The sequence below is a fragment of the Eschrichtius robustus genome, chromosome X, assembly GCF_028021215.1.
Source record: "Eschrichtius robustus isolate mEscRob2 chromosome X, mEscRob2.pri, whole genome shotgun sequence".
Taxonomy (NCBI): Eukaryota; Metazoa; Chordata; class Mammalia; order Artiodactyla; family Eschrichtiidae; genus Eschrichtius; species Eschrichtius robustus.
Genome location: NC_090845.1, coordinates 58,984,370 through 59,000,424, shown reverse-complemented (window position 1 = coordinate 59,000,424; position 16,055 = coordinate 58,984,370). Strand labels below are relative to the sequence as shown.

The window sequence follows — 16,055 nt, the reverse complement described above, 5'->3', positions numbered from 1 at the left end:
GATACTCTGCTGCTTGCTGAACAGGGTTTAGAGGGGATTCAATCATTGGTTGGGCAGTGGGACCCAAATTCTTCAAATCTGTGATTTCTAGGCCTCCTATATGAGCAATGAGGGTATGTGGTAGCACCATGATGAGGTTCTGGGTGGATGTTGGAATGTTAGTCAGAAAGTACACAAAAGGACTGTTAAACTTTAGGGTAGAATGTCTAGATAGCCAAAATATTTAGTGATCACTTTGCATGATGCTAGAAGTCATTATATTTCTCAGAAATTATGTATCTGGCATGCTCCTTGGGTCAGGAATATGTACCTGTGGCCATTAGATAACTTGGGCCTGAATTATATCCTATCCTTTGTGTATGACAATAATACTACAGACCCAACATGGTTTACTTTAGTGGTTTTAGTAGCCTCTGGCGCATACACTTGAGATGTGGTGAAGATGGTCTATTCTTGGTCGTGAAGTCATTCTTAATTGATTCTCCTGGTGAGCAATATACATGCAGGTATACACAGCTATAAAATGGATGACCTGGGCTAGGGGTATTGTCTGCTTATAGGATAGAGTATTTATCTATAACCAAGTTTTCCAAAGTACATTCCAGAAAACAGTGGTTTTATAGGATATTAACAGGTGTTATGTGAAAACAGGTTTCTGTGCTTGAGTTAAATTTGGGAATCCTGAATTACCAAGTTCCTCAGTTTACTTTATTGCAATACTGGACAAGGTCTGTGATATGCTAACATGCACTGTAAATCTTCCTGATCAAGACCATAATATGCAAGTTTTCCTAACTTATTTAACCATAAAAATAATTTTTCATGTATCATGTCAAAGAACTATTTTTCTCAGAACCCATACTGAGAAGCACTGGCCTAGATCAAGGCAGCAGACTTGTATAAGGGAAGGACTTATGCACATGGTCAGTACTTACAGGTATCAGTCCAAACAGAGGCAACTCACCCCAGGAACCAAGGCTATAATCCTAGGTGTTTAACGAAATTGATGCTAGGAATTTCTTTCTCTCTCTCTACCTAGCATACTATCTCTTTTTATAAAATGTAAGCCCTCATCTATACAACATTCATGCCGTTGCTAATCCTCTTAAAAAACAAACACACAAATAAACAAAATGGTATGTGAACATGTCTATTCCGTGTCATAGCTCTTCAACTGCCTGAAGTTCAAACCTTTTAGCATAATAACCAAGTACATTTTCAGTGTGGTTTCAGTTTGCCTTCCCCCTTTCTCCAGATCTGGCCATATTAAACTACTTGTGCTATTCCTCGAAACCTCAATAAATTTTTTAAATATCTTTCTGCCTTTATTCAAACTGTGCCCTTTGCCTTGAATGTCCTTTCCCTCTACCTCACTAAACTTCTTCCCAGCTTCTTCAATTCCTATTTAGCCTTTAAAGTTAAGGTGTATTAGTTATCACAGTCTGTCTCCCATTGTTTAACTTTCTGAAGGCAGGGATTGTATCTCATTCATCTATGTTCCCCCAAAATGCCTACCACAGAAACTGGCACATAGTTGGCACTCAACGAATATTTGTTAAATCAATAAATAGATGAGTGAATGGATGGAAAGATGAAAGGGCTAGCTAGTTGGCTGGTTGGAAAGATGAATGGATAGTTTGATGGATGAATAAATGTTGTGAAACTTGTCCGCTGAAGAACCAAGCCATGAAATAGTATTTCAGCATTAGAATCACTCTCTTGCATCCAGGGCATGTGATCCAGAAGTAACAATGGTGGGCTGCTCGTGAGCATGGGGAATGATGAAAGAGCTGACGTCAAGGCTCACTTCAACACTGGAAATGACAAGGATGTTCATAGTGTCCATGGCAATATCAGACCAGGCCATCCTCTCAACTAGAGAATCATAGAGGTTGTTAAAACTTGCAGATCTGTTAACAGTTTTGAGTCTCAGATGTGGAGTTCAGCCTCCTAGTAAGAACGAGACTTCTCAAATGTGCTAGAGTAACCTCTGAAAAAAATGCTGCACACCTCAGATTCTCACATGCTCTTGGGCTCCATGTTTCTTCTCCTCTTCTGGGGTTTGGCTGTTACCTGAAATTCCTAAAAGGCCTACCATCTTCCATGGTTCAGGAGAGGAGGGAGTAGGCAGGGGCCAAAGCCATTTATTAAAGGTTGAGAACTCAAAAGTTGCATAACACAGAAAGAAATAATGTTTAGGGAGGAATAGGAGAGAAAATGAGAAGGAAGGAAGGGTCAGGGAAGAATATGGCTGGTAAAGGTAATTCTTTCTTTCTTATTCCATCTTGGAAACTGGGAGTATATCCTTGAGAAGTGCAGAGAAAAGTAAGAAATGGCTGTGCATTTATTCTAATTATGAACTGTGAAAAAGCAGCAGTTAATTCATCAGGGAGAAGGTGCTTCTTTGGACATTTATATTTTTTAAAATTTTCTTAAACAAAAAGTAGGCAAGGAGGCTAGATTATTGAAGCAATTAGCAACATGTGGTTTTTCAAAAGCAGCCAGAAATTAACCATGTTCAAAGAAAGGCCTATCCTTGTTGTAGATGGGCAGTTGAGAGCCTGGAGGTAGGCTTTAAGGAAACCACTCTGAGAATCCAAACACCTCCAGGATCCTTTCAGAAACACCAAGAGCTGCTAAGATAACAAGAATCAACAGGTAGATAGGCCTAGAAGCAAAAAGGCAAAGGGTATGTGTTTTAAGTATCTCTGAGCTGAGGAGATTCCATCACCAAACATAGAGGGAACACCAAAGAGAAAGCCAAATTAGAGACCTTGAGGCATCAAGACCAAGCAGCCATCAGCTGCAGAGTGCCAGCTTCTCTAAGATACAAAGACAGTCCTTCTGCCCTCTACTCCATCAAAAACCTATCCATACAGTCTAGACACATGATATATCTTATTTAGGTGTGACTTGAGGTAGCTAAAATTACTATGCAAGTCAATGCACTCAAGTCTAGACTAATCTATACCTCTGGAACAGTGAATAGACAATCCAAAAAAGGGCTGATACATCTACAATCCTTTCTCTGTGACTTTAGAAATGGAATCACAAAATGGTAGTGCCTAAAAAGTCCTTGGTGAAGCCCACTACCTCATTTTTATGATGAGAAAAATGAGCCTCAGATGGGAGAAGGGACTTGACCAAAGCTACATTCTTAGTTGCCATTTTGGAAGATATTATACAATTTTGAATTGATTAATGGGAAAAATAAAACAAAATTATCCAAAATCTCCTTCAAGGTGATCAAAATGTTGATGCTAAACCCACATCTTGTGAAAAAGGATGTCTATTACTAATGTATTCAGAAGGATCACTGTATTGATGCTTGCTTTCTTTTTTCCATTGTTTGAGTAAAGGTATAGTATACACTGAATTTGCAAGTTAACAATAAACTTGGGAAAGGTTTGCAGCAGAGAAGCAAGGAATGTGAAGATAAGTTTAGCAAAATGGAAAGGTTTGTTTCTCAAACAATGGTGTCTAAGAGGGTAAACATTTGGGTTTTTACTGATGTAGTACTTGAACATAATATATGGTACAATATATCATATATATCATAATATATGATTCTCTTAATTACTAGAATCGGCTTCCAAGTAGGATCTTGGTGGTACTTTTGTTTTGAGATGATTTCTGGTGATGTTTTGCCTGTTGGAGCTATTACATGTTATAGGGCATGCTAAGTAACTCAGGGTTAAAGCCAACTGGGAAGTGCTGTGTACAGCCTTACCAGCTAAATTACCAGTGACCTTACTATTATAATCAGTCCTCACATTTGTCTAGCACTTTGTCATTTACCAAGCATGTTCACATTCATCATGTCATCTGACCCCATCATAGCTCTGTAAGAATGGTATGTCTAAATTACAGATGAAGAAATTGAAGCTTAGAAGGGGCACAATGAATAATGGAGCTGGGCCTTTAACCTAGGTCTGCCTGACTCCAAAGGCAAGATCATTTACAGGACATCAAGAATCCTTGTATTTTGTGGACACTTCTTGAAGTTTGCCTGCCTGAAGTTCTATTGCCTAGCATGGTACCTTGTACATAGCAGACACTCAGTAAATGTAAAAAGGGAACTGAAACAAAAGTCAGCCACAGCACTTCTCAACTTCTTTTCATTGTATTGACCAAGCCCATTCAAATTTGAACACTTTAATAAATCAATCTGAAAACTTACTTTACCACTCTCTTCAAGAAATTAATTTACAGATTTATGTCAGACTGCTATATGGAATAGTGAAATTGTTATACACAAACTTCTTTTCAAAAGAGATTCACTGTAATCATGTCACAGTCTGCTTTATAACAGAGGATGTTAGCTGATACATGAAACTAATTTTACGATTTGGGCCCAAATGTTGTGAGGAATTTTGTTACCATTAAACTTTACCTGTGTCAAAGCGGGCTTGCAATTCATATCAGCAGATGGAAAACTAAGGGGTTGTCTACCTGGGAGCCCCCATATCTTATGTATAATTCACAGAGGGCTAAACAATTGAGAGTCGAAAGTATCAGAACCCTCACCATGGGGTGACCCCCCACCATGAATGTTGTGACAACATTTATATGGAGAACACTTCATCTTGTCAACCCCGTTGTCAACTTTCCTGGCTATCCTTCCGCACTCTCCTTCCACACCCAGTCCTGTTTCTTCCTCCCCACTGTAGACCACAATTATAGGATTTTTCTGTAGTAAGCCAAGCAAAGAAGAACAAAGTTGACTTTTCTCATATTATTTGAATCTCATTTGATGTGGTTGCCTGGAAAACCACTCGCAGAGCATCTGCCTGCGATGTCTAGGAGTACTAGACACTACTTGAGATGCTGTCTCAAGCTGAATCTGCGTCAATTCATTTTTAGTACTTTGGTCTGTTTAAAGAGTATCACTACCCTGTGAGGAGGGGAGGACACAGTTACCCACATGAAGACCCACACATGGTTAGAAAACAACTATGTTGGTTTCTATAAATATGCACATAGGCAGACAAGGTATTAAGCACCTTGCAGAAAGCCAATGATAAACAAGTACTCGAAATCAGCCTTGAGAAGGGGAGTGGAGAGGGCAGAATTATAGGCACTTGGGTTTTCCAGGCTGATAATAAGTAATCAGGTATGAGGCTACAGTTTCAGGTGTTCAGAAACAGGTTTGCCTTTCTTCAAATTTCCAAATCAAAGTAGACTAATAAACTAGCTTTTCTCATGAAAGGTGCATGTTTTTGGAAGCAGCAGGCAGTAGATCGGACCCTGGCACTGAGTAGATATAAACATGAAGAAATGAGGAATTTGAAGGGGAAAATGTAAGTGTTAGCCAAACCTTTCTGTAATGGTGACAACAATCATGGTAGACATAGAATAAAGGACAGAGAGCATTATGATGGGGGATTACCCTTGAAACAGCTGTATCTTCGTTCTGTCAAGTTACTCTGCTACTAAAAAAAAATGCTTTTGGAAACGGTCAATAGATTTGCAAACAAAAGGAAATGATTAAAAGGCCTGCTCATCCCTGGGAGATGTGAGATAGGAAACTGGCTCTGCTTGGCAGCCTAGTCATAGGCTCCAAAGAAAAGCAGCTTCTCATTCCAGGTGGCCAGCTCCACAACACAGGCAGCAGCTAACTGAGGGATATTCCTGGGTGTTCAGGGCCAGCCTGTGCCTGGGTCATCCTGCACCTGTGACTGTTCTGGATTCCTTAGTTCTCTCATCCTAGCCACCTTTTAACAGCATAAGGTCAGTACCATTATGTCCCCTGGGGAACGCTTCATAGTCAAGTCCACACTCACTCACCCTCTGATGGGTCCTGATCCCTGCTTCACACCTCCTGCTCCTATGCTGAGCCCCACAGTGCGGTGTGGCATGGTTAAAGATAAAGAAAAGCACCAGCTGGCTGATGGCCACATTGAATATGAAGGGGTCAGCCTGTATCTAGAGCATGGCTGGCCTCCATGGAAGCATCAAAGAGGAAAATCTGGTTTAAAGAGAGAATAAGAGAATGAGGGAGGGAAAGGAAGAAGGAGAAAGAGGAAGAAAAATATTGTACCTCCCAGAGTCATCCCTGCTTCATAGCATTTCCGGAGGCGACAAGATGGACAATTTTTCCTTCGGAATTTATCGATGGTGCAATCATTTCTGCTGGCACACAGGTACTTCTGTTTTCCTGGGAGAACAAATATAAGAGTAGACAGTCCTGTTAATGTGTTGCCAGAGTCTCTTTGGAAAGTATTTCTAGGCAGAAAAGGTGTGAAGATATACCCTGCCCAATGAGAGAAGTGGATAGAGAATGGTCCCATACGATTTGATCACAAAGACTCTAACTATTAAACCAGGATGGTTTAATTCAATGCTATATTGTTTGGTTTTCATAGGTGTTTTTCAAAGGGATGAACAATTCAGGTCCTGCTGATACCTCCTTTATTAGGATTACATACTGGCTTTTTAAATAAGATGCTCTTTACTAAAAGCCAATAATGTCCATGAGAAAATATGGTGGAAGTTGTCACTCCTTTAGCACGGCATAGCAGAGACTTGGGCTCAGGCAATGTTCCCTCCTCCTGACTTCTGTAATCATCATAGGATCATACTTGAGCTAATAACATGCTTATTTTTCATAATACAATTAAGCCTTCTATAAAAGAGAACTCCATGTGATTTTTAATTGTTTTAAAAATATTAGTGATCATACCCTCAATCCTGCAGGTTATAAAAATCAAACAGATAAAGCCCACTCTTTGCAAAGTGAACACAGCAAATGAAAGGAAGTCCTCTGAAGCTAGCAGAAGAAAAACAATCACTGCCATGCACATGTGAAGTTGTGAGAGATACACAGAAATATACACACACAAACACACCACACACATTCTCAGACTCAGAAATCCTTAGGATTATAGCTGTTCAAAGAAAAACGTGGAGGTCCACTCAGAAACACATATTTCACTCAATACTTTGTCTCCTTGCTCCTCGCACAAGCCTGGCACACAGTAGGCCTTCAATAAACACTGACTGAATGAATACTCAAGTGGAACAGAGAGATCCAGAGGTACATAGGGTCACCAGCAGAAATAGACAGCGGTACATACCCTGCTGCTCTGAAGCATGCAGAACTTACACTTGTGGCCCTGCCCCCCAGCCTGAGCCTGTGCATCCCTTCATCGCACCCCTTTCTTTCTCCAAGTCCTTGGTATTTTTTCTCTCATTTACTTCTGTGCTTTACTTTATGGGATAGACTGAGATTTTAAGGAGGCTTCTTTTGGCAGAGTAAGAATGTTTGTGGTAGGGAAAAGGAATAAAAATTGAAGAACAATTGCTATTTGATATCAGGGAAAAAGCCCACAAATTTAGCTATAGCTCAGCTTTCCTCTCTCTTCACTCAGTCTAAAATTTACATAACAGTCACATCTATTGTAGTAGGTTATTTTTTGTAGGAGATTCACTGTAACCAGGTTAGCAAAATTTTCTTTTCCTTCCTCTCCCCTTTTCTTTTTCCTTCCCTCCCTCCCTCTTTCTCTTCCCTTTGTCAAAGGACTCTGAAATACTGGGCTTGAAGGAACTGTTAAAAATCACCCCAGGAAAACACTTTCATTCCAAGGATGAGTTCTGGGGAGGTGACTTGCCTGAAGAACACTGAATTGGAGGCACCTTAAGGAAGAAAAACTACCATTTAATAGACACTTACTATGAACAAGGTCTGTGTGAGGGGGTTTACATATGCTATTTAAATAAATCGCCTTGGCAATGCTTTGAGGTAGGTACTGTCATCACTTTCACTCAACAATGAAAAAACTAAGGCCTCTAGGCCAATACCCTTTCTACCATACTGCAGGATTTTATTTGTATAAATAGAACACATAATTTGCTAACAGCTTCTTTCTGCTGCAAACTGAGGACTGTAATATGTGCACAGAGCGGATGGTGCTTTGATGATTGCCATATAGCCTTTGGGTGTCAACTCCTAGAAGGCAGGCCCTGTACCCAATTCCAGTGGGTTCATTTCCAGTGCTGTGGGTATTCTAGACCTGGGACACCCCCACAGTATCAGTGCTGCTGCAATCCTCAAGACTACAGGCAGACCTCAGAGATATTGTGGGTGTGGTTCCAGACTACTGCAATAAAGTGAATATGCCATTAAAGGGAGTCACATGAATTTTTGGTTTCCCAGTGCATATAAAGGTTACATTTACACTCTACTATATAATACCTATTTATTTATGTATTATAAATAACATATAATAATATAAAGTAATAATAAACTAAAACCTAATATAAAACATAATAATGTAAAATAAAAATCCATCCCATTTGATTAGCTTACAAAAGTTAATAAGAATCTTGTGCAAATTAAGTATAACAGGGATTACTATATACCCCATTATACAGCTGAAGAAACTGATGCTCATTAAAATGAAATTGACCTGCATGGCATCACACAGTTTATGTGTTCCATATCATAGTCCATAAGGCTATGAATCTTACATACTGGAAAGAATTTTAAACACTGGTCGCACCACCCCTACTTCTCCATAAAAAGCTTGAATCCCCTCTATAGCATCCCTGCCCCACCTTTTCTTGAATTGCAGCCCACTTCATTTCTGGACTCTGTTATGAGGCTCTTACTTCCAGGAAACTCAGTGTCTGTCTCCTTGTAGCTTTGACCCATTGGTAATAATACATAATAATTATGTATTATTAAAAATAGATAATCTTTGATCTGTAAAGGACTTTAAAAGCCTTCTAATAAAATGTCCCAAAGTAGTGCTTGACTCCTCAGTTATGAAAATGGCCTCAAGGTATTGAAATGACATGCCCCAAATCACAGGAAACTGGTAGAGCCAGCACAAGATCTAGCAAATGCATCCAATGGAGACATGTTGTGGGTGGGTGTAGTCTCAAGACTGAGCACTCTGAGGATGTTAAGTATCTTTGTTGATTGTCTAGTAAGTGTATGGCCTTCTCAGTTGACAAAAGAACTGTGTAAATGGGATCTGGGCCTGCTCCAAGATGGTCCTAGAAGGTCCTCTGTTCCCATGCTGTAGCCAAGGTGACTGAATAATTAACATAGAGATCACAAACTACAATCCATCTTCTCCTCCTCAGATTCTACAAACATTACACCTGGCTCTTTGACACTATTGATCTCCAACAGCAAAATTTTATCAACAACCTATAATCAGTCTCACAAAAAATGTCATTGTGAAAACTCTGGCAAAATATAAAAACGCCTCTCACATGCTGAAGGAGGTAAGTCCAAACTGTAGAACTACAAACAGATCGCACATTTAAATAGTTGATAGCTCTCTTATTAGAACAGCTCAAACCCTTTATTCCTGTGAAAGGTCACATAATGAGCTGATATGAGGTCCTCTGCATGCCAGCTGGCTCTGAAATTCTTGACTGCCTGATAGTGTTCTGCATTTTTCTTCATGGGTCCTATTCTTCCATCATAAACCTTAAGTCTGATTCAAAGCTCCAGCAGAAACAAAGGTCACAGGACAGCCTTCAGATATTTTCTCCAGAGACTCCCCATTTCTATTGTTTTCTGTCAGCCCCGTTGGTGCTGCCATGCAGTATGAGCTGAGGTCAACGTCTGATTAGGCTTCTTTCAATTTGTTCATTGTGAAAAATCCTATTTGGAGCAGAGGGGGTAAAGTAGGGGAGTTACCCACCATCTGTGGCACCACATCATGCAAATGAGAAGAGGGTCAAGTCATCATCTTTATTATGCACCTATAGAGAACATTAAAGAAGTAGGACTTCTCATACTTCATAAATAGAGTGCTAGTGCAGGGCCTATATAAACAAAACTAAAAACAAAACAAAACAAAACAAAACACCTTTATTGAGGTATGTAAAAGAAGACCGGAATTAAATGGAAAGATGTACAGTGTTCCTGGATGGGAAGATGCAATACTGCAAGGATGCCAGGTTTTCCCCCAGTGAAATCTATAAATTTAAACCAACCCAAACAAGATTTTGGCAACATTATCCCAAAGTTTATCTAAAGGAATAAAATGTGTGATATTGCCAAGATATTTTTGAAAAAGAAGAGTAATGAGACTTTTCCTACTAGACATTTAAAGTATTATAACGCCATAATGATTACAACAGTTTGGTATTGACTCAGCATAGATCTATCAGTGCAAGAGACCAGAAAAGCCAAAACCAGACTCTGCACATGTAATATGTCATTCTAAATCAGTAAAGAAAGGATGATTTATTCATTAAATGGTGTCAGAACAACTTGTTATTCATTTGGAAAAGATAATAAAGTTAAATTACTAGTTGAAACCAAAATAAATTCCAGATGGATTAAATATGTCAATAAAAAAAACAAAAACAAAAAGGAATTATTGAAATATTGTTAGATATTGAAATATTGTAGGTGAACATTTTTTAATTTTTGAATGTCCAAAAGGGATTTTTAAAACATGGCAATAAAGAATACATAAGGGAAAATTCTGACAGACTCGACTGGAAAAAATTTAAACTTTCTTATGTGAAACAAACATAATAATACAATTTAAAGACAATCATGAACTAAAAAATACATATCAGTATCAAGTATGTAAAAGCAGTGATCAATTTCCTTGACATATTAAGATGAACAATACAACAGAAAGATGGGCAACAGACATGAACAGGCAATTAAAAGAAGAACCACAAAAGATCAGTAAGCATATGAAAATTGTGCAATTTCAATTTTATTAATAATTATAGAAATACAGTTTAAATAAGATATCATTTTCACAAGGAAGACTGGTAAAAATTTAATACTAATTACTGGTGAAAAGGTATTGTTAGTGGGTGTGTAAACTTTTTAGAGAGCAATTTTGCCATATACCTAAAAAATTAAATTCACATAAATTTCAACCAGTAATTCCACTTTTGGAATATTTTATAAGAAGATAATAAGTTAAGCACAAAAAAGTAGTTCAATGTAGCATTATTTAAACAGGGAATGCAGTCAGCCCTTCGTAGTCATGTGTTTCACATCCGTGGATTCAACCAACCATGGATCGAAATTTCAACTGTATTCATTCTATTATGCCAGTTTATTTTTATTATTTATTTATTTGTTTGTTATTCATAGTTATTTTCTCTTTTTCATTGCACTATAGTGACATACAGAATTATATTAGTTTCAGTTGTACAACATAGTGGTTTGACGTTTATATACTTTAGGATTTAATCACCATGATAAGCCTAGTAACCATCTGTCATCATACAAAGTTATTACAATATTATTGATTATATTCCCTCTGCTGTACATCAGAGCCCTGTGACTTATTTTATAATTGGAAGCTTTTATCTCTTAATCCCCTTCACCTATTTCTCCCAACCCCTCACCCTCCTCGCCTCTGGTGACTACCAGTTTGCTCTCTGAATTTATGAGTCTGTTTTGTTTTCTCATTTGTTTTTAAAAATCCACATATAAGTGAAATCATATGGTATTTACAAATGCCCAGAAGTGGAACTGCTGGATCATATGGTAGTTCTATTTTTAATTTTTTGAGGACCACCCATACTGTTTTCCATAATGGCTGCACCAATTTACAATCCCACCAATAGTGCATGAGGGTTCCCTTTTCTCCACATCCTCTCCAACACTTGTTTTTTGTTTTTATTTTAATAGATCTTTATTGGGGTATAGTTGCTTCACAGTACTGTGTTAGTTTCTGTTGTACAACAAAGTGTTTCAGGCATATGCATACATATATCCCCATATCCCCTCCCTCTTGATCCTCCCTCCCACCCTCCTTATCCCGCCCCTCTAGGTGGTCACAAAGCACAGAGCTGATCTCCCTGTGCTATGCTGCTGCTTCCCACTAGCTAACTATTTTACATTTGGTAGTGTATATATGTCAATGCTACTCTCACTTCGCGCCAGCTTCCCCCTCCCCTCCGTGTCCTCAAGTCCATTCTCTATGTCTATGTCTTTATTCCTGTGCTGCCACTAGGTTCATCAGTACCGTTTTTTTTTTTTTACCTTCCATATACATGTGTTAGCATATGGTATTTGTTTTTCTCTTTCTGACTTACTTCACTCTGTATGACAGACTCTAGGTCCATCCACCTCACTACAAATAACTCAATTTCATTTCTATTTATGGCTGACTAATATTCCATTGTTGTCTTTTTGATGATAGTCATTCTAACAGGTGTGAGGTGATATCTCACTGTGGTTTTGATTTGCATTTCTCTGATAATTAGTGATCTGCATTTCTCTGATAATTAGTGATGTTGAGCACCTTTTCATGTGCCTGTTGGCCATGTGTATGTGTTCTTCGGAAAAATGTCTATTCAGGTCCTCTGCTCATTTTTTGGGTTGTTCGGGGTTTTTTTTTTTTCTGTGATGTTGGCTTGTGTGAGTTCTTTTTATATTTTGGACATCAACCTCTTATCTGAAATATCATTTGTAAATATCTTCTCCCATTCTGTAGGTTGCCTTTTTGTTTTGTCGATGGTTTCCTTCACTATGCATAAGTATTTTAGTTTGATGTAGTCCCATTTGTTTATTTTTGCTTTTGTTGCTTTTGCCTGAGGAGACAGATCCAAAAAAGGATTGCTAGGACTGATATCAAAGAGTGTACTGCCTTTGTTTTCTTCTAAGAGTTTTACAGTTTCAGGTGGACTACGCCATTTTATATAAGGGACTTGAGCATCCACATATTTTGGCATCCACCAGGGCTTCTGGAACCAATCCCCAGCAGATACCAAGGGACGACTGCATTGGAAAAATTTAAATGTCCAACATTAAGAGAATAATTAAATAAATTATTCTATATTCATGCAAAGGAACACTGTGCAGTCTGTGTCTTATTTTTTAACTTGGAAGGATATTCACAATATACTATTTTATTCAAAAAACAACAATGGTGTTATCAAACAACATATTTTATTGAATCCCACTTTTAAAACTTAAGGCTTTAGAGAATATCCATTCAAGTTATTTTATTCTTTTGTGGTGAACCTTTTTTACTAATGAAACATTACATAGAGGCCTCATGTAATGTAACAGATGAAAATTAAACTTAATGTGCCTGAAGCAGGCATATGAAACTTAGAACTTCTGCTAGACCTCTCCTTTTCTCCCCTTCTCTGCAGCTTTATCACTGTGGTACACCTTAGAGAAACTCTATAGGACTCCCCAGGGATTTGTGGAAAAGTTTAGAGACCTACGTGACTTAGTCCAACCCTCAGTATCTCCTATTTCACAGATTAAGAAACTTAGACTCAGAGAATGGAAAAAACTTGCTTAAGGTCATACCATGAGTCAATGTCAAAGTAGCAACAAGAATCCATGTCTCCCTATCCCCAGTCTAGCAGTTCAGTGCTATTCTCACTTAAGATAATAGATGTAAAAATAACATAAAGCATAAAGCATTATGCAGATCTTATCTATTAGTATTAAATAATAAAGTCCTTGAATATCAGAAGAGGCAAGGACCTCTGCAGAGATCATCTAGTCCAACACTCTTATTTTACAGGTGAGGAAATCGAGATCCAGAAAGCAGAGTGGACTTGACCAAGGTTAAACAATGCGTCAATGACAGTGATGGAACTAAAACTCACGTTTCCTGCCCACAATGTTCTTTGCACATTTGCTTTATTACTTCAAAATCATTTTCATATTCATTATCTTGCTGAGCCTTTCTTCAAAGTAGGGAGGGTACAGAACGTTACCCTCAATTTATGAAGAAACATGAGATACAGAGTGCCTATTGAGACCAAAGAATATAGCCCAGTTTCAATCCAGGCTACCATATGCTTTCTACTGAACCACTATAAAACCAAGCAAATATTTTATTGAATATTTGCCTCTCTCCTGACTTATCTGCCCTGTATTTTCTACATATACCCATTGCCTCTTCCTAGTGTCAAGGAAGAGTAATCCTTGACTTTCCTAGAGAAAGCAATGGAGAGAGGAGGTAACCCACTGTGCTTTGGGTACTATTCCAGGTGCCTTTAAAGATGCTGACTCACTTAACTCTTGTCAAAATTCTTCCAGGTAGCTACTATTCTTATTTTAGGGTTGAGGAAAATAAGGCTCAGAGATGCTGAATGACTCACCTACAGTTACCAGCTAATAAGTGGCAGAAGCAGAATCAGAAGCCAGGTCTGTGTGACCTGTGATATAGATGCTTGTCTCTGTCAATGTGATATCTTTTCTCATATGGACCCTGACACTATATTTCAAAGAGGTAGCACAGAATAGTAAAAGATCATAGAGCAGGAAGGAGGAAGACCTGAGGACCAGCCCTGTGTTCTTACTGAATCACTATGTGACCCATACTTCTACTTCTCTTTTTCTTTTTTTCTTTTTTTTTGGCTGCGTTGGGTCATAGCTATGGCACGTGGGATCTTTCGTCGCGGTGTGGGCTCTTTGTTGTGGTGCACGGGCTTCTGTCTACTTGTGGCATGCGGGTTTTCTCTCTCTAGTTGTGGTGCGTGGGCTCTGTAGTTGTGGTGTGTGGGCTCTGTACTTTGCGGCAGGTGGGCTCTCTCATTGAGGCATGCGAGCTCAGTAGTTGTGGCACGTGGGCTTAGTTGCCCTGTGGCATGTGGGATCTTAGTTCCCTGTCCAGGGATCAAACCCATGTCCCCTGCATTGGAAGGCGGATTCTTTACCACTGGACCACCAGGGAAGTTCCTCTACTTCTCTCTTCATCTTTTTCCCCCGATCTATAACTAGAAGGGAATATGTTAGGCATTAAGAGAATAGTAGCAGACTAAGGAAGGTAGGTTCAGAAGTCTTCTATTCACATTAGTATTTGTGATGGGACTCTCAGAGTCCTTGAGTGTGACTCAAGGAGGGCTGAAGCCAGTCTGTATACCTATCTTGTTTTTCCAATCTCAAATCTCTTGACTTTAAGGGCTTTCTCTGAAAAACAAAGACAGTATCCTACAGAAAGAAGTAGCTAAGTGCCTCTTCCCTGAGTGACCTACATAGACTGGAAGGAGACCAAGGCCTGTTTAGGGCCATGTATCCCGTGGACATTACTTTCTCTGGGGCTGAGGCAGCCTAGAACCTCTGGCCTAATCACCCAAGGGCTCTCTTCTATGAAAAGCAATCCTAAGCATTATTGATTCCTAGTATTTTTTTTTCTCCTAGAATACTGCTCTTTGGCCTGTGGAACAGGCTAGACAACTCTAAACAACACAGTCTGTGCCCTGCCAAAGGGTACATCGTTTGTGAGAAGAACTTATAAGGTAGCTGAGTCCCTGTGATTCTAGGGCTGCAACCATTCCCCCACCTGTCCCACCTACCCAGAAACACAGATGGCCGTTAACCCAGTACCATGGATGGGCCCTCAGCTAATGCTCAACAGGAATGCTTCTTGGGAGTGGTTATAAACCCATGATCATTTTTGATTCTTTTGATGTTATAGTTAGCTCTACTGAGGGGACAGGAATCAAGCCCACACTCCTCTTCTTGGCTTTCTGTACTTTCCACAATCTGGCCCAAGCTCCACAAAATAGGAATGTAAAGAGTACTAGACTGGCAGTCAGAACAGCAGGTGTCAAATCCCAGCTCCAAATGGCCTCAGGCAAGTATGGACCTTGATTACTCATCTAAAAAATGAGGATATAAATAATGGCATTACCTCCATCCTAGAGTTATACAAAACAAATAATATAGAATGCATGTGCAAGTGATTTGTAAAAGGGAAAATATTAGGTACATTAGATGAGTTATGTATAATGTTACTGAGTCTATCTTGTCTTCTATTTCCCTCCAAGAGCAACCTTCTTATGACTATGCTACTCTCTTCATTGGCCCCTGCCCTGGCCACAAACATTCCATCCTCTGCCTCCTGCCCCCAGTACACACACACATACACTTCTCTGTTAAAGAAAACCCTGCAGTGTTCAGTTCCAGATCACGTTCCCTAGCTACTGCAATTCATATAGACCTCCTGCTTCAAGAGGACAGCAAGTAGAAGGTGAGGCTGACAAGTTTGATGGTGGCTAGGTCATGAATAGCCTTGAATGCAATGCTATGCAGTTTAAACCTTAACACAATGAAATATTTGAATACATCATTGAATTCAACCATAGAA

General features: G+C 39.1%; 1 protein-coding gene across 3 annotated transcripts in view; it reads right to left on the bottom strand.

Moving 5' to 3' along the window:
- The window catches only part of AR (androgen receptor), a 168,058-nt gene that overhangs the window by 25,314 nt on the left and 126,689 nt on the right, over positions 1 to 16,055 (bottom strand). Inside the window, exons 3-4 of one of the 3 annotated variants that reach the window (XM_068532992.1) lie at positions 6,041 to 6,157; positions 2,575 to 2,636 (exon numbers count right to left, since the gene is read on the bottom strand). In XM_068532992.1, coding sequence (XP_068389093.1) covers positions 2,575 to 2,636; positions 6,041 to 6,157 — 179 coding nt within the window. Of the gene's footprint in view, positions 1 to 2,574; positions 2,637 to 6,040; positions 6,211 to 16,055 lie in introns of those variants that run through there. The other 2 variants (XM_068532991.1, XM_068532993.1) reach the window with 2 other exon arrangements.